The 22,523-nt window shown below is 39.1% G+C and overlaps 1 protein-coding gene across 1 annotated transcript in view; it reads left to right on the top strand.

Annotated features, from left to right (window-relative positions):
• Positions 1 to 14,590: 14,590 nt before the first annotated feature.
• Positions 14,591 to 22,523, top strand: part of Dnajc15 (DnaJ heat shock protein family (Hsp40) member C15) — a 69,179-nt gene continuing 61,246 nt past the window's right edge. The window contains exon 1 of the mRNA XM_046454087.2: positions 14,591 to 14,818. Coding sequence (XP_046310043.1) covers positions 14,717 to 14,818 — 102 coding nt within the window. The 5' untranslated portion in view covers positions 14,591 to 14,716. The remainder of the gene's footprint in view (positions 14,819 to 22,523) is intronic.

The following is a 22,523-nucleotide window of genomic DNA, read 5'->3' as shown; positions in this document are numbered from 1 at the left end:
TTTATGCTGAAGAGGTGTTCTTGGAGAATAGGGGCTGGTTGCTGGAGGTGATTAGGGGATTTGAATTTGCAGCCCCATTTCCTGATCTCTAGGAGAGGAGAGAAGAGGAGATGAAGATGGAGTTCATTGCCAAGGGCCAATGATTTAATCAATCATACCTATGCAGTGAAACTGCCTCAAAAACCCTAACCGTGCAGTTTGGAGAACTTCAAGCCTGGTGTACACAATGAAGTTCTCAGTGCACCCCAATTGCTATCTCTTTCCCTATGCAGCATCTCTTCCATTTGGCTCTCCCTTAGTTGTCCTTTATGACAAACTAGGTATGGTAAAAAGTTTCACTGATTTTTGTGTGTCATTATAGCAAATTATTAAACCTGAAGAGGGGGTCAGGGAAACCTCTGATTTATAGCCAGTCAACCAAAAGAACAGGTGAAAACCCCAAACTTGCAGTTGAGATCTGAACTGGCCAAAATCTTGTGGGACTAAACTCTTAACCTGTGGGGTCTGTGCTAATTCTGTAGTAATTAGTATCCAAATTGAATTATAAGACACAGTTAGTGTCTGGCGAGTTGGAGAATCAGGTGGTATGAGAGAAACTCTCACACATGTGGTGTCCGAGGTGTTTTATGCTAGAGAGAGAACATTTTTCCTTTTACAATCCTTGTGTTTAATCAGAAACATATTTCCCACCCATTTCTTCTCCTTTTAGGTGAGAGAAAAGGAAAAGGCTGGATTTGGGAAAATGTAAAACATATTACATTTTAATTATAATAGACAAATATACAAAGAACTTGTTTTGCAATCTAGTAGGAAAAAACCTCCTCCCTCAACTGTAAATTTGGCCGAGAGACAAGGACAAAATAATTATATATTCACCTCTGTTTTTCAATGAAGATAGAAATAGCTTTCCATTTCAAATTTGTTTTGTTTTGTACCGCATGTGGGTTAATTAGATAAAACCATGTCATGTGCCAGATTCAATCAGCCTGAAAATAATCAGAAAACCAGGTTTGGCATTGTTTGTGCTGTTTTGGCTCCAATAGACAAAAGCACAAAATGCAAATTGGCTTCAGAAAACAACATACGTTTACCGGTGCCAGCTCTTCTTTCATGGGATTATCTCTAGCTGGCACCTGAGCAGCAGATACTGCTCTGGGTGACTATTACACAAATCTACATGATGTAGATGCCCATTTCCCCCCATTAGACAGTGGACACCTCCATGAAGGGCACGTGTTTTATTGCCTTTGACACAGGCTAAAACTAGCTTGACAGTGGCTGTCAGTCAACTGAAATTACATGTGGAAGTTCTAAAATGAATGCACGTTTTTGTTTGCTTTATACCCTCATGCCTTCCATTAGGTTCATTTCTTATTGTTTTCATTGCCTGTAAAATTAAAAATAAATCCCTGAAACCACCTCTCAACTCTCTGTCCTTGTTATAGGTAGTTCAGAGAAATATGAAAGGAAAAAGGCAGAGAGTTTACCATCTTTGTACTTTAATGTGGTAGCAGTAGTGTCCTAATGAATAAACTAGCCCATATTTTAGCAAATATCCAAGTAATCGTAAGACAAAAAATAGTTATTTTTTAAAAATCTAATGATGATAAAATCCAGGTGAGTTAGTTTTTTCTTTTTGTTATATAAACTATCTGACTTCAATACACAGAGGACTAGGATTACACATGTTTCTTGTACTTTTTTTAAAGAATATTTCCTGGAACATTCTAGAATGGAGAATGGGTGGTGATCATTATCTCTCTAGTGTGACTGAAATGCCTCTTGTTCAGATCTCCAGTGACAACCTAGTTGATTAATCTAACGGGAAAATTTTATCCTGATCTTACTTGCCCTTGTGGATACATGAGGTTTGTTATTATTGCATCCTTTTTGAAACTCTTGGTTTCTGTGACACCCCACAAACCCCAGCTTCTTTTATTTTCTGGCTTCTTATTTGTAGTTTCTGTTGCCCTGACCCCCACTGTTTACTCATTTAGTCTTGAGGTCCTGGGGTCCATATGGTCTGTTCCTCACTGTTTTAGGATTAGACTATATTTATTGTTATGAGCTCAGTAGTCACCAGTGGAAGACCTCTAAGAATCAGTTTGGAGTCTTCTCTTTTCCTTATCTTCCTAGTTGCCCAATCCTGTCTTTTTAATGCCACCTGTGTGTGTGTGTGTGTATGTGTGTGTGTGTGTGGTGGGGGCAGTACTGGGTATTGAACCCAGAGGTGCTTTACCACTGGGCTACATCTCCAGTCCTCTTTATTTTTTATGTTGCTTAGGACCTTGCTGAGGCTAGCCTCAAACTTGTAATCCTCCTGCCTCATCCTTCCAAGCCATTGGAATTACAGGTGTGCACCACCACACCCAACTTGATGCCATCAAGTTCACCTGTGTTGGTCAGCTTTCTATCACTATGACAAAATAATTGAGAGAATCAACTTAAAAGGAAGAAAAGTTTAGTTTGGTTCATGTTTTCATAGGTTTTGATTCAAGGTTGCTTTGCCCTGTTGCTTTGTGCCTATGGTAGCATGGTATATCAAGGCAGTATTGCAGTGTGGAAGAAATTGTTCACCTCACTGCAGCCAAGAAGCAAAGAAAGAAAGGAGGATGGGTCAGGGTCTCCATGTCTCCTTTGGAAGCATCTCCCAGTAAGCTCACTTCCTTCCACTAGGCCCCCACTCTTAAAGGTTCCACCATCTCCTGATAATACTATGGACTGGGGACAGATTTTCAACACATTGGTCTTGGGGGGACATTTAAGACCCAAACTATAGCAATCTACTTGCATCACTTAGCACACTTGGGTTGCAAATACAGAAAACACAATTAACATGTGACTTAAAAATAAGGTAAGAGTTTCTCAGCAGTTATTGGCATTTCAAAAGGCCCCAAGGGATTTTTCTTGGTTAAATGAGATGTGTGGTATAATCATCTACAGCTGGGTGTGAACTTCATTTAGATCTGAACATGAGCAACTTCTCTATTCACAAGTTTTTGTAGCAATCAAGGTAATTGGGATATGAACTGGGTATTAGATGATACAACAGGTTATCAATGACTTAGTTAAGTGTAACAGTGGGTGTGGGAAATGTCCATATGTAGCAGGAAATGTCTTTAAATTACTTTGTTAGGAAAAAGAAAATAGATGAAGCATTGTGGTATATAAAATCTACAATTGATGAATCTGGATTTTGGGGATGTAAAGATTATTATGTTATGGGGGACCCAAGATGGTGGGCCAGAGGGAGGCAGCATTCTGTGTAGCTCCATGACCCAGGTCTCAACTAGTAGGAATACTGCTTCTCTGAGAATGATAGAGGCCTCAGCATTAGAGCAGGACTCCTGGCTCCTAACACCCAACTCCTGACCAATAGCCCACACAGGGCTCTCGAGCCCCTTAGCAGGCTCACCACATCATCACTGGCACAGAACTCCCAGACACGGCTCTGCTCCCATGCGGAGTACTCAGCTGCTACCCACCCACAGGAACTCTGGCCACCACTCCCCTGTGGACTCCCATCTACCAACGTGGTGCTTCCCAGTTGCCTCCATCTTTCAACTTGGCAGCTATAGCCATAGTCCCCTATGCGTGGTAGTCTGCCTGCACCTGGGGACATCACCACAGGCACTGAAGACAGCCAAAAACCACCATATTGCATGCCACAGAGCTCATCTCTGAACCTATTGTACAACACCATCGCCCCGCTCCCCCACCCAACCTGACACCCTGGCACTGGAAGCACCACACCTCCATCTTGGGACACCTTCCTTGCCATCTTTGGTGGAGGTAGCTTCCAGATTGGAACTCCAGCTGACCAGGTACTTGTTTCCAATTCCACCTTCTCCCCAGTGGCTGGTAACCCTGCATAGTAACGGCCCAACACAAAACAGCCCTCAGTGGGGTGGGTTCGCAGTGTGATCAGGGCACCGCCCACGGGAGGCCCTGTGAGAGAGTTCCCTTAATTGGGAATTAGTAAGGGAAAGGGAGCGGGTTCAACAGTTTGGAGACTAACAGAGAGACCAGGAACTGGGAAATCTTCAGGCAAGAAAGGGAGATAGGACCGGGAGCTTAAGTCATATGAGGGGACCCAAAAAGAGACCCTTGAGGTGCAGTCTCCCTGCAGGGACTGGTGGGTGCCATGCTTCACTTCCAGGAGCCTTGCACCAAGACCAGCCTTCCCACCCTGGGTATCTTCACCATCCTGAGGGCAAAGATACCAGCTGACAACAACAACCCTACCTGTTGGATGAGAAGGGAAGTAAGAAAGACACTGATCTCCAACCAAAACAATTAACAATCCTATTTCTTCCTTTTTTTTTTCTCTTTTTCTTCTCCCCTACTATTCTCCTGCCCTTACATCCCCCAACATATGCAAAACCAAGTCCTTTGCATAGGATTTTGAGGACAGGGACATCTGAATAGTTTGTTATAGTTGTGTTGTATATGCCTTTCCCCCCCTCCAATTTTTACTACTTTAACATTCTTTATTTTCCTCAATACATATGTGTGTTTGTTTTATGTACTCTACTGTCTTCCCACATACTGGTCTACCCCAAATTACTTCCTGTCTATTCTTCTACTAACCCTCTTCATTAGATTTCTCTTTCACACTTCCTAAGATATACTAACTCTATATCCTCACATCCTGCCTCCTCAGCACATTATCCTACACCTCACCTGCAAGGAGTTTCTATCCTCATATTAAATAAAGTAGATTTCAAGCTAAAGTTAATCAAAAAGGATAAAGAAGGACACTACATACTGTTGAAGGGAAACATATACCAACAAGACATAACAATTATAAATAATATGCCTCAAACAATGGAGCATCTATGTTCATCAAATTCTTCTCAAGTTCAAGAGTCAAACTGACCACAACACAATAATCTTGGGTGACTTTAACACATCTCTCTCACCACTGGATAGATCTCCCAAACAAAATCTGAACAAAGAACCTATAGAATTAAATAATGCAATCAATAACTTAGACTTAACTGACATAAATAGAATATTTCATCCTTCAACAAGCGAGTACACTTTCTTCTCAGCAGCATGGGTCCTTCCCTAAAATAGATCATATATTATCCCACAAAGTAAATCTTAGCAAGTACAAAAAAGTAGAAATACTACCCTGCATTTTATCAGATCATAACGGAATGAAATTAGAAATCAACGACAAAATAAAAAATAAAAATTACTCCAACACCTGGAGACTAAGTAATATGCTATTGAATGAACAATGGGTTGCAAAAGACATCAAGGAGGAGATTAAAAGATTCTTGGAGGTAAATGAGAACACTGACACAACATATTGAAATCTCTGGGATACTATGAAAGCAGTACTAAGAGGAAAGTTCATTGCATGGAGTTCATTCCTTAAAAGAAGAAAAAGTCAACAAATAAATGACCTAACATTACATCCTAAAGCCCTAGAGAAAGAAGAACAAATCAACACCAAAAGCAGTAGAAGACAGGAAATAATTAAAATTAGAGCTGAAATCAATGAAATTGAAACAAAAGAAACAATTGAAAAAATTGACAAAACAAAAAGTTGATTCTTTGAAAAAATAAATAAAATTGACCGACCCTTAGCCATGTTAATGAAGAGAAGGAGAGAAAAAACTCAAATTACTAACATACATGATGAAAAAGGTAATATCACAATAGACACTACAGAAATACAAAAGATAATTAGAAATTATTTTGAAAACTTGTAGTCCAATAAAATAGAAGTTGCTATTGCATCAACAAGTTGCTAGAGTCATATAATTTGCCCAAATTGAATCAGGAATATACACACAATTTAAACAGATCAATTTCAAGTGACAAAATAGAAGATGCCATCAAAAGTCTACCAATAAAGAAAAGCCCAGGATCGGATGGATACATTGCCGAGTTCTACAAAACCTTTAAGGAAGAACTAATACCAGTACTCTTCAATTTATTTCAGGAAATGGAAAAAGAGGCAGCACTTCCAAACTCATTCTATGAGGCCAATATCACCCTGATTCCAAAACCAGACAAAGACACATAAAAGAAAGAAAATTTCAGACCAATATCTCTAATAAACATAGATGCAAAAAATCTAAATAAAATCCTGGCAAATAGAATACAAAAATACATCAAAAAGATAGTGCACCATGATCAAGTGGGATTCATCCTAGGGATGCAAGTGTGGTTCAACATAAGGATGTCAATAAATGTAATTCATGCCATCAATAGACTTAAAGATAAGAATCATAAGATCATCTCAATAGATGCAGAAAAAGCATTTGACAAAATGCAGCACCCCTTCATGTTCAAAACACTAGAAAAACTAGGGATAACAGGATCATATCTCAACATCATAAAGGCTATCAATGCTAAGCCCCAAGCCAACATCATTCTAAATGGAGAAAAATTGAAGGCATTCCCTCTAAAAACTGGAACAAGACAGGGATGCCCTCTTTCACCACTTCTATTCAACATAGTTCTTGAAACACTGGCTAGAGCAATTAGACAAAATAAATCAAAGGGATACATGTAGGAAAACAAGAACTCAAATTGGCACTATTTGCTGATGATATGATTCTATACCTAGAAGACCCTAAAAGTTCCACCAGAACACTTCTAGAACTAGCAAATGAATTCAGCAAAGTGGCAGGATCTAAAATCAATACCCATAAATCAAAGGTATTTCTGTATATCAGAGACAAATCCCTAGAAAGGGAAACGAGGAAAACTACCCCATTCTCAATAGCCTCAAAATAAAATAAAATACATGGGAATCAACTTAATGAAAAAGGTGAAAGATCTATATAAAAGAAAATTACATAACCCTAAAGAAAGAAATCAAAGAAGACCTTAGAAGATGAAAAGATCTACCTTACTCTTGGATAGGCAGAATTAATATTACCAAAATGGCCATACTACCAAAAGCAGTATACAGATTTAATGCAATTCCAATCAAAATCCCAATGACATTTCTCATAGAAATAGAAAAAGCAGTCATGAAATTCATCTGGAAAAACAAGAGACCCAGAATAGCTAAAGCAATCAGGAAGAGTGAAACAGGTTGCATCACTATACCAGACCTTAAACTATACTACAGAGTAATAGGAACAGAAACAGCATAGTATTGGCACCAAAATAGACTGGTAGACCAATGGTACTGAATAGAGGACACACAGACTAACCCACAAAATTACAATTATCTTATATTAGACAAAGGCTCCAAAAACATACACTGGAGAAAAGATAGCCTCTTCAACAAATGGTGCTGGGAAAACTAGAAATCTATATGCAACAAAATGAAATTAAACCCCTATCTCTAACCATGCACAAAAACTCAACTGGATCAAGGACCAAGGAATTAATCCAGAGACCCTGCATCTAATAGAAGAAAAAGTAGGTCCTAATCTCCATAATGTTGAATTAGGCCCCAACTTACTTAACAAGGCAATTAAAATTAAGAATTAATAAATGGGATGGGTTCAAACTAAAAAGTTTCTTCTCAGCAAAAGAGGTAAATAGAGAGCCTACATCTTAGGAGCAAATTTTTACCCCTCACACATCAGACAGAGAACTAATCTGTAGAGTATATAAAGAACTCAAAAATCTTAACACCAAAAACAAACAAACAAACAAAAAACCCCAAATAACCCAATCAATAAATGGGCCAAGAGCCTGAACAGACACCTCTCAGAAGATGATATACAATCAACAAATATATGAAAAAATGCACATCATCTTTAGCAATTAGAGAAATGCAAATCAAAACTACTCTGATTTCATCTCACTCCAGTCAGAATAGCAGCTATCAAGAATACAAACAACAATAAGTGTTGGTGAGGATGTGGGGAAATAGACACACTCATGCATTGGTGATGGGATTACAAATTGGTTCAACCAATATGAAAAGCAGTATGGAGATTCCTTGGAAAACTGGGAATGTAACCACCATTTGACCCAGGTAACCCCCTCCCTGATCTATACCCAAAGGACTTAAAAATAGCATACTACAAGGAGAGCCACATCAATGTTTATAGCAGCACAATTCACAATAGCTGAATTGTGGAACCAACCTAGATGCCCTTCAGTGGTATATAGGTATGTGGTATATATACACAATAGTATATTATTCAGCAATAAAAGAGAATAAAATCATGTCATTTGCATGTAAATGGATGGAGTTGGAATATATAATTGTAAGTGATGTTAGCCAATTTCAAAAAACCAAATGCTGAATGTTTTCTCTGATATAAGGAGGCTGATTCATTGTGGGGTAGGGAGGGGGAGCATGGGGGGAATAACCAAACTCTAGATAGGTCAAAAGGGTGGGAGGAGAAGAGAGGGGGCATGGGGTTAGAAATGATGCTGGAATGAGATGGACATCATTATCCAAAGTACATATATGATGACACGAATGGTGTGAATATACTTTGTATACAACCAGAGATATGAAAAATTGTGCTTTATATGTGTAATATGAATTGTAATGCATGCTGCTGCCATATATAACAAATTAGAATTTAAAAGTTTTAAAAAATTTTTTCATCATGTTATTTGTTGTAATTTTTAAATGCTTAAACCTTAAAGTACAAAATTAAAGGGAGTTTTGCCCTTATAACTAAAATGTTCAGAGATAGGGTCAACTTTGTGTGACATTTATGTAATAATAACAAAGAGCATCACCAAGGATCCAGATTCTTTTTAATTTATTCCTGGCTTTCAGTGTTTGCTTCATCGTAAAACCACCTCTTTTGAATGGTAGGGGATCACATATGCTGGCTTAATGAACAGTCCCTGTTACATATATTTTCCTAAAAGAATTATTTATAGTATGATTTTTTCCCCTCAATTGTGAACTGGTTTTTGATGATAAATGAATCTGTCACTTTAGTTCATGGCTGTCCAACAACTGCCAACCACAGTTAGGACTTCATGCTTCTTTTTTCATGTCCAGCTAAAGAGAGAAGAAGCTGCTTTTTCAGAAGCATTCAGTAAACCTTTTCTGTACTCCCTGTATCCCAGAAGGGCAAAGTGTCCATCCATGGACAAACATCATGTCTAGAGTGATAGTGTGCATTGGTTGGCTTAGGTCAATCAGAGCCTACTCAGAGGTTAAGTGGTACAATCAATGCTAAGCTCCAGGTTGGCAGTAGTCAAGGGGAATTGAATGTGAGGAAGAAACCAATAAAAGTCACTATACTCTTCCTTTCCATGTTCCCTGTCACTGCTCTGGTTCAAGCCTCTTACTCAGACAATGATGGTAACTTTCTTGCTGATCTTCCTCCTTAGCTTGGGCCCATCACTACAGTGCTACTAGAATGATCTTCCTAGTATGTAGATCTGATCATGTCACTATTGGATTCAACATCTTTTTGATGTCCTGTCTTTACTTATAAAATAAAATTCTGAATGCCTTTGCTTATTATATAAAGCCGTTCAATATCTGGCCTTTGGTTATCTGTTCACCTTCATCCATCTTGATTCTCTTCTTTACAATTCAAGGTTTAGCAAAACTGAAAGATGCATAGTACTGTTCTCACACATGGCTTTCTTGAACCTCCCTCCAAGCCTGCCTCATTCTCACCAGTGCAGCAAACCTGTGTCATCCTTCCATTGTCATCTGAGTGCCAGTTTTCTCACTCCTCCTTTAAGCATCCCAGACACCTTCTCCTTTGTGCCCACTGTAATCCAGACTCTTCCCTAACCAGTGGTTGGTGAGTTAATTGAAAAAAAAAATTAAAAAGTTAAATCTGTTTATAATACTAAATCAAATATCATTTTTATCAGTATGTATAAATCAATTTCTCAAGTTTTTTTTCATTATCTTCTCCAAAGAGGTTTCTTGTTTGTTTGTTTGTTTGTTTGTTTGTTTGTTGTTTAGGGTACTAGGGATATGAACCCACCCAGGGCCTTGTACATGCAAGGCAAGCATTCTACCAACTGAGCTATATCCCCAGCCCTCCAAAGAGTTTTTTTTAAGACATTTTTTCCCTAATAACTGTCTTCCTACCTCAGTAACACTTTAATACATAAAACAGTGTGTATTACTACCTTAGATACATTGTCTATCTATTCATGTACTCTATATTTGCAGGGTCAAAGAATTTTATGTGGATGTGGGTCCTCTGATTCAGTTTTGCCCTCTTCTGAAATCAAAACCCCTCCTCTAGGATTCCTAATTAGGAATTATTTAAAATGAAGAAGGAACAAGGGCAAACTGAATGTAGAATCAGATTCAATTTTTGTGATTTCCTTCCCATGCTCCCCTATGCCACAGCTTTCTTTTTCAATAACTCGATTTTATCAAGCCTTTCCAAGATATTTGATTTCATTTTTATACTAACTCCCATATGTACAGTTTATCACTACTTAATGTTACATCAAATTTTATAATTTCAAATTTTATAATGTTCAACTGCTGGTGGAGGTAGGATGATAAGAAGAAAAATAAATAATGAAAGAGGTAGTATAAAGAAAATAGTAACTGTTACTTCAGTAGAACTTCTGAGGGGGCTGGGGTGGTGGCTCAGTGGTAGCTGAGCACTTGCCTAGCATGTGTGAGGCACTGGGTTTGATTCTCAGCACCACATATAAATAAATAAAATAAAGGTCCATTGACAACTAAAAAAAAAATCTAAAAAAGAACTTACTGAGATCAGGCACTGTTCCAACAGCTTACAAAGTCAACTCATTTAACCTTCACAAGGGAGGTTTTATTGCTTGCTTTTGACTGATAAGGAAACTGAGGCACAGAGAGGTGGAGTTTTTTTTTTTGTTGTTGTTGTTTATTTGCTAAAACAGCAAAATATTAAAACACTTTTTAAAACCAGTGACTCGGGAAGCTGAGTCAAGAGGGAAGCTGAGTCAAGAGCCAAAAAAAAACTGATTTGTATATGATGTTAAAAAATAATATTTAATGTTGTAGTGGCAACCCCGTCCTCCACAGAAAAATTTAATTAAGTTTCTCCAGAGACCCTTGCCATAATTTTTCTTAAACTCTCAGCAAAACTTCTGCAAAAGAATTTTCAGGTGGTGGTGGGGGGGTATGCTTGCAGAGGCAGAGTCCATAAGAAAGACTAGCCCAAGGCCTTCACAGAGGCATTGGCCAGGAAGCCAGCAACAAGAAAGGAGGAGGAGAACTCTTCCTTTTCATGGCACTGATTTTCAGAGAGTGTCCTTGGCCTGAATTGGTTGCCCAGAACAGTAGGAAAAACAAAACAAAACCCTACTGTTATGTGTCCTTCTGTGGATTGTGAGCCTTTGAGCCCCTCTCCCTTCATACTGGGTATAAAGTTCTAAAACTTTCTGAACTCGGGGTTCAGAGGGATTGATTGAATGTGGTGAAAGCCCGCCTTCTGAACCAGCCAATAAACTGCTTCCTGCTAATTCCCCGTTGTCCAGACTCCTCTACCCCCACAACAATGTATTATTAGTATTATGAACCCTCACAAGTTCAAAGTCAACCTTGACAACTTAGTGAGACCCTGTCTCAAAATAAAAAAATTTAAAAGGGATTGGGGATGTATATCAGTGGTTAGAGTGCCTCTAGTTTCAAGTCCTAGAAACACAATAAATAATAAATACTTTTTCACTTTTTTTCTTTCATAAAATCTATTGAACATAATATAATCTGTCTTTGAGACGAAACAACTTTAAAATGGTACAATTAATAAAAATAAGCCAATGAAAATTTAATAGGGCCTCCCCTTTGAATTTCACAAAAAGCATTTGTCCTCATTCTCAAGGAACCAGAAAAGGGAGTGTAGCTAAATCAGGGAGAGATCCTTTTAGACTTCATTGCTCTTTTGTCTATCTTCTCTTTGCTAGTAAAGGCGAGCCTATCAAAGAACCAAAGATTAAGGAATGAGATTTGTGGAGGAGATTTTCTTTAAAAATGGGCTACTTCTGTAAGATACCTGAGGCTGCAGTAGAATGGGGTCAGTGAAGTTGAGAAGCAGCCAACAATAACTCTGACCTCTCAGGCAGGGGTCTGACCTGAGAGATTCAACCCTGCTGAGCCCACCTTCTAGCTCTGACCTTGCTATTCTCTCTGAAGCTTAGTTCTCCCTGTTATGGGGAGATACCTCAGAAAGCACTCACTCTAAGTCCAAATTTCAAATCAAAAGAGATCTTTATTTATTGGGCCAGGGATTGTCACCCACCCCAGAGACTCAAGCTCTGTGGGAGGACAGCAGGTTCCTGGTCCATAAGCACAAAAACCACAATTCAGTGACTTGCTTATGTCATTTAAGCTAGCCAATCAGAGAAATTAAAATATTAATAAGTGGGACTTGTGGGCTCTAGGCAGGACTGGAATTTTCCAGTCAGCAAGCAAGCAATAAATGGAAGCTAAAAAACCATTTGCTTTGTACTTCAGTTGACCACAGTCCTGGGTTCAAGCAGGTGCTAGACACTCGCATCTTGAATTTTGGAGGGGGTCAGTGGGGCAAGAATTTATTTCAAAGTCATGTAGACCCACAAGGGCCTTCACACCCAGGATATAGCTCACCATAACCACCACTGCATCCTGAGTAGGGTAAATTTGTGGGGTACAAAGTACAGAAAGACAATTTTTTAATAGGAAAACAATTTTTTAATAGGAAAACAAATTTTCTAATAGGAAAACAGCTTTCATTTCAGTTTCTCAGAAATAGCTCTTGTAACAGTTTTTTATAGAAGGCAGCAAAATGGAGTCTTAGGCCTATCTATGACAGTTTCTGCTTTATAATTCTTATCTCACTTATCAAAGTCTTATATCTATAATCTATATTTTTTACTAATGTATAAACTATAATTTACATTCTTATTGATTGTATTTATCACCACAACATCCCTTTCCCCTTTTCTTGGTTTTTTTTTTGGGGGGGGGAACTTCCCCCCAATTCTTGAGCAAGGGCAACTGGGGTCGGGGGGAGCTACAGTTCACCTGGGTCTGATCTAATTGCTCATTTGCTCCAGGACAGAAGCCTGTGACTGCTAGGACCCAGCTGCTAGGGTATGTCATAAACCTCTGACAGACTATAAACTCCAAGGACCCAGAGACCTTATTTGTTTGCCTTGATGTTAAAGGCCCAATATCCAGCATTGCCTGAGACCTAACAGATGCTCGATATTTATTGACTGAATGAATAAATGACCTAGAGGCCCCAATATAATTCATCTGATTTATTTACCAGTATCCTTCATAGTTAGGAATTGGTTTAATAAAAATTAATTTCTGTAATAAGATTATGTCTCTGAAGATCCTTGGAATACTTTTAACACAGTCCTACATGACACCTTTTTCATTTCTTTGTGTTTGTTTCTAGCTGAAATTTCTGACATCTTTACTGACCATTTCAATGGCTGAACCTCTACCAAATCTTCTCTGACAACCCCTCTAAAAGTAGCCATTTCCTCCTCTAAACTCCAACGCTGCAGTTGTTGCTTCCATTTTCCCATTCCCTTCTTTTCCTTTCTTTTTTTCTGGGGGTGGGGTGGGAGGATTCTGGGGATTGAAACCAAGGGCCCTCTACTACTGAGCTACATCTCCAGTCCTTTTTGTTTTTATTTTGAGACAGTCTCACTTAAGTTATTCAGGCTGGCATTGAACTTGTGATCCTCCTGCCTCAGTCCAAGTAGCCCTTTTCCTTTTTTACCCTTACAACTTCTCTGAGTCAGAATGTTGGACAAATGTTCTTCCTCTCCTACAGATAAAGAGATTTGGAGAGGTTAATGAGCATTTTCAGGAACAAAAAACCTAAAAGAGGAACCACATGCTAATACCCTCTCCAGGTCTCAGTATTGCTGAACAATGCATATGCTTAAGTCTGGGGCAGACAAAGGTCCAGTCAGAAAGGGCAATTATCAGAAAGGGTATTATCAGGGTGTAAATGTTATCTTCCCTATTAAATTGTGAAATCCTCCACGCCCTAACTTCTTAGAAGTTATAATAATATTAACTACATTCAGAAATGAATGACACTTAAAACCTTTAATTCAGGAATAGGGGGGAAAAAGACTTCTCCTTAGCTGATTTTGCACTAAAGGGCTAAAGTGTTCCCAAGTTGGTATAGGGGCTGGGAACACTATACAAGCTTCAAATGTTGCTTAATTTTTTATCCAAAAAGCTTGACTTTAAAGTTAATAATACAGAGGGTCTTTCTCCATCCAAGTAAGCACAAAACTGGTAGGGAGTGAGTTTTATGTACTCGCTTACCAGCTTCTTCTAATTTCACCATAAATGTAGCCATTCATCTATGGGGGTGGAGTTATCTAACTGCCTCCTCCTGGGTGGGAGAATTCAGGCATTAAACAGAAGTGTGACCAGTTGCGGGTAGGAAGAAAGGCAGGCACCGCTCTCTGGCACTACAGTGGGCTTCCTGTCTCCTGGCCCAGACATCCCACTAGACCCACCTCAGACCACAGGTCGGAAGCCCAGGCCTTGCGGCGACCTGGGGCGGCGGCCACCATGCAATGTCCCAGGTGCCCCAGTTTTGCCTTTGGTGGCAAACAAACAAAAAGCCTACACGTTCCGGAACCCTCCCCTCAGAGTATGACCCTGTCTCTGATAGGGACAGATTGGCCGGAAGGGAAGTGGGAACTTGCTCTACTGTTCCTCTTTCACCAACTTGGCCAGTGAAGAAGCCACTAAAATCGCGAAATTAACCAGTCTGACTAGTTTGTCCCTGCGGCCGCCTCGTAGACGGCGGCCCAGCGCGTTTCCCGGGACCACATTGCCATGGCTGCCGGCGGTGGCGTCGCTTCCAGCGAAACGCTGCGTTACGCCGAGTACTCGCAGCCTAGGGGGAAACTGCCGGACGCCGAACTCGACCACCGACTGGTGAGTCCGACCTCGCCCGTGCGGCTCTGTACCCTTTGCGACTTTGTACTCCCCGCGTCCTTTCTCTGTCCCACTCCAGCCGCTCATCTGTTAGGCGGAGAGCCTGCTCCGCGGGGCTCTGGCGACGAGGCGTGGAAGACGGCCTTTCTGAGGGTCTCTGTCTCCGCAAGGAGCTTCCAGTCTTGTCGCGGACAGACAGACCAGAAGACCCGCCACTGCAGAGACAAGATACTGAGTGCTGTGGGCTGGACTATCCTTTCGTGTCGGAGACTCGAGACAGGTCTTGCAGGGGATATGGTAGAGACCCAGGACTCCTCTTGGGGAAAGCGGTGGTTAAAAACCACCATCTGAAGAATCCGCAAAAACAGCCACCCAGGGGAAAGAAGAGCGCGCAGTGCTTTAGTCAAAGGCTGGGAAGTCTGGGGCAGACGAACGGTCCAACCAGAAGGGCAAGTAGTTTATTCACGTGGCAAGTTAGAGCTGGGAAAGGGGAGTGTCCAATGGAAACAATGCAAGTCACATTTGTATTTTAAGTTTTTTGGAAACATATTTATTTTTTTGCTTTATTTTAAGACTCATGCATAAAAAGTAAAATGTTTAAAATATTTATGGGGTACCGTCGGATGTTTCGATCCATGTATACGTTGTGTAATGTTTAAGTCCGGGTAAGCAAATTTGTCTCCTCAAACATTTATCATTCCTTTACGGGAAAAACATTCAAGAACCTTTCTTTCACTCTACTGTGCAATGGCACATCAGAACTTCTATCTGTATCTGTCCTGTAACTTAGTACCCATTGACCTCTGCCTATCCCTCTTTACCCTGCTGTCCCCAGCTTGTGTTAACCAGCATTCTACTCTTAAACTCTATGAGATCAAGTTGTTTATAATTTCACATAGGAGTGAGATCTTATGGTACTTGACTTTCTTGTGCTTGCTTTATTTCGTTTAACATAATGATCTCCAGTTCCATCTTTATTGTGGCCAGTAACAGCATTTTATTTATTTATTTTTTATAGCTGAAGAGTATTCCATTATATTTGCCATACCATATATTCTTTATCCATTCATCACTTGATGGACCCTTAGGTCATTTTCATTTCTTGCCTATTGTACATAATGCTGCAGTGAACATGGGCATGCAGAAGAGCTCATTGACTTATTTGTTCATTTATTTATTTATTTAGTTAGTTTGGTACTCAGAATTGAACCCAGCACTGCTTAACCACTGAGCCACATCTTAGCCCTTTTTATTTTTTTATTTTGAGTTAGGGTCTTGCTAAGTTTCTGAGGCTGGCAGGAATCACTGGATTGTAGGTAGTTTTATTTTCAGTTGTTGTTGAAGAACCTACATACTGTTTTCCATAATAGTAATTCACATTTCTACCAATGACATGCAAGGGTTTCCCTTTCTCCAAAATCTTGACAGCGTTAGTTTGCTTTTGTCTTTTTGATTATAGCCATTATTAGTAACTCCAGTAATATCTTTGGTGGTTTTGATTAGCATTTCCCTGATGACAGTGATGTTGACCTCTTTTTTTATATATACTTGTTGATCATTTTGGATTCTGTTTTTTTTTTTTTTGAGAAATGCCATTAATAATATTTTAAATCTGGTTATTGGCTTTTTGCTATTGAGTTTTTTGAGTTCTTTACATATTCTGTGTAATATCTTTCTTGTCAGATATATAGTTTACAAATAGTTTTCTCCAGTTCTGTTGTCCCTTCATTCTGATGAGTGTTTCCTTTTTTCATGTGAAGAAACTTTGTTGTTTGATATAGTCCCATTCGTCAGTTTTTGCTTTTGCTTTCTGTGCTTTCAGGGTCTTGTGCCCCAAATTCTGGCACAGTCCAGTGTCCTGAAGCATTTCCTATGTTTTATTCTAGCATAGCATTTTTATAGTTCCAGGTCTCACATTTAAGTCTTTAAGCTAGCAGGGCCTGGTGGTACACATCCACAATGCCAGAAACTTTGGAGGCCAATCTCAGCAATTTAGTCAGGCCCTAAGCAACTTAGTGAGACCCTATCTCAAAATAAGAAATAAAAAGGGCTGAGGATATGACTCAGTAGTAAAGCACCCCTAGATTCAATCTCCAGTACAAACAGAAGTAATCATCATCCTCCTCCTCCTCATCATCTATTTGGAGTTAACTTTTTAACTGATAAGAGGTAGAAGTTGAGTTTCATTCTTCTGAGGTGCATATGTAGTCATTTAAAAAGTAAAAGAGGGACTAGGGTTGTGGCTCATTGGTAGAGTGCTTTACTAGCACATGTGAGGCACTGGGTTCGAATCTCAGCACCACATGAAAAAAAATGAACACAAAAATAAAGTTTAAAAAAAGATTACGTATGTGTATGGGGAGAAATGTGTCAGCATTTAAGAAAAAGTAAAAGAAACAGGTCAATTTGATTTTAACAGTGTATTCTATTTAATCTGATACATTTATAAGAATAACATGTAATCATGATAAAATTAAAATATTTTATATTCTTTTTTACACTTATACAGCACATCTTAATTTCAATTAATCACTTTTTCAATGCTCAGTAGCCCCATGTGCAAGTGGCTATCTTCTTGATCAGTGGAGTTCTCAGAGATAAAGGGAACAAATATAGCACACCTATAGCACAAGAGTTAAAATCAAGAATCAACAAATAGGATGTCAAATTAAGAAGTTTTTCCTCAGCAAGAGAAATAATATGTGAGGTAAATAGGGAGCCTACATCCTGGGAACAAATTTTTACCCCTCACACTTCAGATAGAGCTCTAATCTCTAGAGTATACAAAGAAGTCAAAAAGTTAAACAACAAAAAAATAAATAACCCAATCAACAAATGGGCCAAGGACCTGAACAGACACTTCTCAGAGGAGAATATACAATCAATCAACAAATACACGAAAAAATGCTCACCATCTCTAGCAATCAGAGAAATGCAAATTAAAACTACTCTAAGATACCATCTCACTCCAGTAAGAATGGCAGCCATTATGAAGTCAAACAATAACAAGTGCTGGCAAGGATGTGGGGAAAAAGGTACACTTGTACATTGCTGGTGGGACTGCAAATTGGTGCAGCCAATTTGGAAAGCAGTATGGAGATTCCTTGGAAAGCTGGGAATGGAACCACCATTTGACCCAGCTATTCCCCTTCTCGGACTATACCAAAAGACCTAAAAAGAGCATACTATAGGGACACAGCCACATCAATGTTTATAGCAGCACAATTCACAGTTGCTAGAATGTGGAACCAACCTAGATGCCCTTTAATAGATGAATGGATAAAAAAAAATGTGACGTTTATACACAATGGAATATTACGCAGCACTAAAAAATAACAAGATCATGATATTTGCAGGGAAATGGATGGCATTAGAGCAGATAATGCTAAGTGAAGTTAGCCAATCCCTAAAAAACAAATGCCGAATGTCTTCTCTAATATAAAGGGGGTGACTCAAAATAGAGTAGGGAGGAAGAGCATGAGAAGAAGATTACCACTAAATAGGGAAGAGAGGTGAGAGGGAATGGGAGGGGGAAGGGGAGTCGCACGGAAGATGGAAGGAGACCCCCATCGTTATACAAAATACAGGTATGATGTGAGGGGGAAGAAAAAAAAAGGAAATGTGTCACATTAGATTGGGTAGAGAGAGGTGGTGGGAGGGGAGGGGTGGATAGGAAGGGCAGCAGAATACAACAGACACTAGTATTGCTGTATGTATATACGTGGCCGTATAACCAATGTGATTCTGCAACCTGTACACTTGGAAAAATGAGAATTCATACCCCATTTGATTCAAATATATGATATGTCAAGATCATTGTATTGTCATGAGCAACTAATAATAAAAAAGGCATTACCTTTAAAAATAAAAATAAAAAAGCAATGTATGAGCTATAAAAAGAAAGAGATAAAGGGAACAGGTACTAGAACATAGGAAGCATCTTAGTACTATATGAGAGTTGTATGTCCTTAGGTCAGAGTACCATTTTGATGCCTAGAACAGCAGAGGTTTGGGCTATTAGTAAGTGTCTCAGTTAGGCATGGTGTTGCACACCTGTAATCCCATCAACTTGATAGGGTAAGGCAGGAGGATCTCAAGTTTGAGGCCAGCCTTAACAACTTAGTGAGGCCCTAAGCAACTTAATAAGATCCTGTCTCAAAATAAAAAATAAAAAGGTCTGGGATATAGCTCAGTGGTAAAGCACCCCTGGGTTCAACCTCCAGTACAAAAAAAAAAAAAAAGTTCTCTCAGACCATGTATAAGAAGAATGGATTAGATGGAGAAAGGCTGTAACTGTGATGGTTTTATCCTTTTCACACCCCACCTTCTGTGCTACTCCAATGTGCACTACTTAATGCACTAATACCATTTTTTTAAATGCACTAATACCATTTTTTTTTACTGGTCACACTGTTTTGTGATTTTTTTATGTTGACTTGTCATTTTTCAGCATTTTTCTTAGTTTTCTAAGCAGAGTTTCAATTTTGACTTTCTATTAAGCATTCCATTTGTAAGGACTCGATTATCATTACTTGATACATTACTGACCTAGTAATAAGTTTGTATAAGACTTTATAAGGTTTTTGTGAATGGACATTAAAGTAAAATAGAGAGCCTGGCACAGTGGCATGTGCCTGTAGTCCTGGTGGGCTAGGGACACTGAGGCAGGAGGATTTCAAGTTCAAGGCCAGCCTTGGCAAGTTAGACCCTGTCTCAAAATTTATTTATTTATTTATTTATTTTAATTTTTATTGTTGGTTGTTCAAAACATTACATAGTTCTTGACATATCATATTTCACACTTTGATTCAAGTGGGTTATGAACTCCCATTTTTACCCCGTAAACAGATTGCAGAATCACATGGGTTACACATCCACTGATTTACATATTGCCATACTAGTGTCTGTTGTATTCTGCTGCCCTTCCTATCCTCTACTATCCCCCCTTCCCTCCCCTCCCCTCCCATCTTCTCTCTCTACCCCATCTACTGTAATTCATTTCTCCCCCTTGTTTTTTTTTTTTTTTTTTTCCCTTTCCCCTCACTTCCTCTTGTATGTAATTTTGTATAACCCTGAGGGTCTCCTTCCATTTCCATGCAATTTCCCTTCTCTCTCCCTTTCCCTCCCACCTCTCATCCCTGTTTAATGTTAATCTTCTTCTCATGCTCTTCCTCCCTACTCTGTTCTTAGTTACTCTCCTTATATCAAAGAAGACATTTGGCATTTGTTTTTTAGGGATTGGCTAGCTTCACTTAGCATAATCTGCTCTAATGCCATCCATTTCCCTGTAAATTCTATGATTTTGTCATTTTTTAATGCAGAGTAATACTCCATTGTGTATAAATGCCACATTTTTTTTATCCATTCATCTATTGAAGGGCATCTAGGTTGGTTCCACAGTCTTGCTATTGTGAATTGTGCTGCTATGAACATCGATGTAGCAGTGTCCCTGTAGCATGCTCTTTTTAGGTCTTTAGGGAATAGACCGAGAAGGGGAATAGCTGGGTCAAATGGTGGCTCCATTCCCAGCTTTCCAAGAAATCTCCACACTGCTTTCCAAATTGGCCGCACCAATTTGCAGTCCCACCAGCAATGTACAAGTGTACCCTTTTCCCCACATCCTCGCCAGCACTTGTTGTTGTTTGACTTCATAATGGCTGCCAATCTAACTGGAGTGAGATGGTATCTTAGGGTGGTTTTGATTTGCATTTCTCTGACTGCTAGAGATGGTGAGCATTTTTTCATGTACTTGTTGATTGATTTTATGTCCTCCTCTGAGAAGTGTCTGTTCAGGTCCTTGGCCCATTTGTTGATTGGGTTGTTTGTTCTTTATTGTCTAATTTTTTGAGTTCTTTGTATACTCTGGATATTAGGGCTCTATCTGAAGTGTGAGGAGTAAAGATTTGTTCCCAGGATGTAGGCTCCCTATTTACCTCTCTTATTGTTTCTTTAGCTGAGAAAAAACTTTTTAGTTTGAGTAAGTCCCATTTGTTGATTCTAGTTATTAACTCTTGTGCTATGGGTGTCCTGTTGAGGAATTTGGAGCCCGACCCCACAGTATGTAGATCGTAGCCAACTTTTTCTTCTATCAGACGGCGTGTCTCTGATTTGATATCAAGCTCCTTGATCCATTTTGAATTAACTTTGGTGCATGGCGAGAGAAAGGGATTCAGTTTCATTTTGTTGCATATGGATTTCCAGTTTTCCCAGCACCATTTGTTGAAGATGCTATCCTTCCTCCATTGCATGGTTTTAGCCCCTTTATCGAATATAAGGTAGTTGTAGTTTTGTGGATTGGTTTCTGTGTCCTCTATTCTGTACCATTGGTCCACCCGCCTGTTTTGGTACCAGTACCATGCTGTTTTTGTTACTATTGCTCTGTAGTATAGTTTGAAGTCTGGTATCGCTATACCGCCTGATTCACACTTCCTGCTTAGCATTGTTTTTGCTATTCTAGGTCTTTTATTTTTCCATATGAATTTCATGATTGCTTTCTCTATTTCTACAAGAAATGCCTTTGGGATTTTGACTGGCATTGCATTAAACCTATAGAGAACTTTGGGTAATATCGCCATTTTGATGATGTTAGTTCTGCCTATCCATGAACGGGGTATATTTTTCCATCTTCTAAGATCTTCTTCTATTTCTCTCTTTAGGGTTCTGTAGTTTTCATTGTATAAGTCTTTCACCTCTTTTGTTAGGTTGATTCCCAAGTATTTTATTTTTTTGGAAGATATTGTGAATGGAGTGGTTGTCCTCATTTCCATTTCAGTGGATTTGTCGCTGATATACAGGAATGCCTTTGATTTATGCGTGTTGATTTTATATCCTGCCACTTTGCTGAATTCATTTATTAGCTCTAATAGTTTCTTTGTAGAGCCTTTTGGGTCTGCTAGGTATAGAATCATATCATCTGCAAATAGTGATAATTTAATTTCTTCTTTTCCTATTTTTATGCCTTTAATTTCTTTCGTCTGTCTAATTGCTGTGGCCAGTGTTTCGAGAACTATGTTGAACAGAAGTGGTGAGAGAGGGCATCCCTGTCTTGTTCCAGATTTTAGAGGGAATGCCTTCAATTTTTCTCCATTCAGAATGATGCTAGCCTGAGGCTTAGCATAGATTGCTTTTACAATATTGAGGTATGTTCCTGTTATCCCTAGTTTTTCTAGAGTTTTGAACATAAAGGGATGCTGTACTTTGTCGAATGCTTTTTCCGCATCTATCGAGATGATCATATGGTTCTTATTTTTAAGTCTTATTGATGTGGTGAATAACATTTATTGATTTCCGTATATTGAACCAGCCTTGCATCCCAGGGATGAATCCTACTTGATCATGGTGCACAATTTTTTTGATATGTTTTTGTATCCGATTCGCCAGAATTTTATTGAGGATTTTTGCATCTAGGTTCATTAGAGATATTGGTCTGAAGTTTTCTTTCTTTGAAGTGTCTTTGTCTGGTTTAGGTATCAGGGTGATGTTGGCCTCATAGAATGAATTTGGAAGTTCTCCCTCTTTTTCTATTTCCTGAAGTAGCTTGAAAAGTATTGGTATTAGTTCCTCTTTAAAGGTTTTTTAAAATTCTGCTGTATACCCATCCGGTCCTGGGCTTTTCTTAGTTGGTAGTCTTTTGATGGTTTCTTCTATTTCCTCGATTGATATTGGTCTGTTTAGGTTGTCTATATCCTCCTGACTCAATCTGGGC

The sequence above is a fragment of the Marmota monax genome, unplaced genomic scaffold (genome assembly GCF_021218885.2).
Source record: "Marmota monax isolate L192 unplaced genomic scaffold, Marmota_monax_Labrador192_F-V1.1 WCK01_AAM20220418_F8-fsc00011, whole genome shotgun sequence".
Classification (NCBI taxonomy): domain Eukaryota; kingdom Metazoa; phylum Chordata; class Mammalia; order Rodentia; family Sciuridae; genus Marmota; species Marmota monax.
This window is presented reverse-complemented; position numbering and strand designations above follow the sequence as displayed.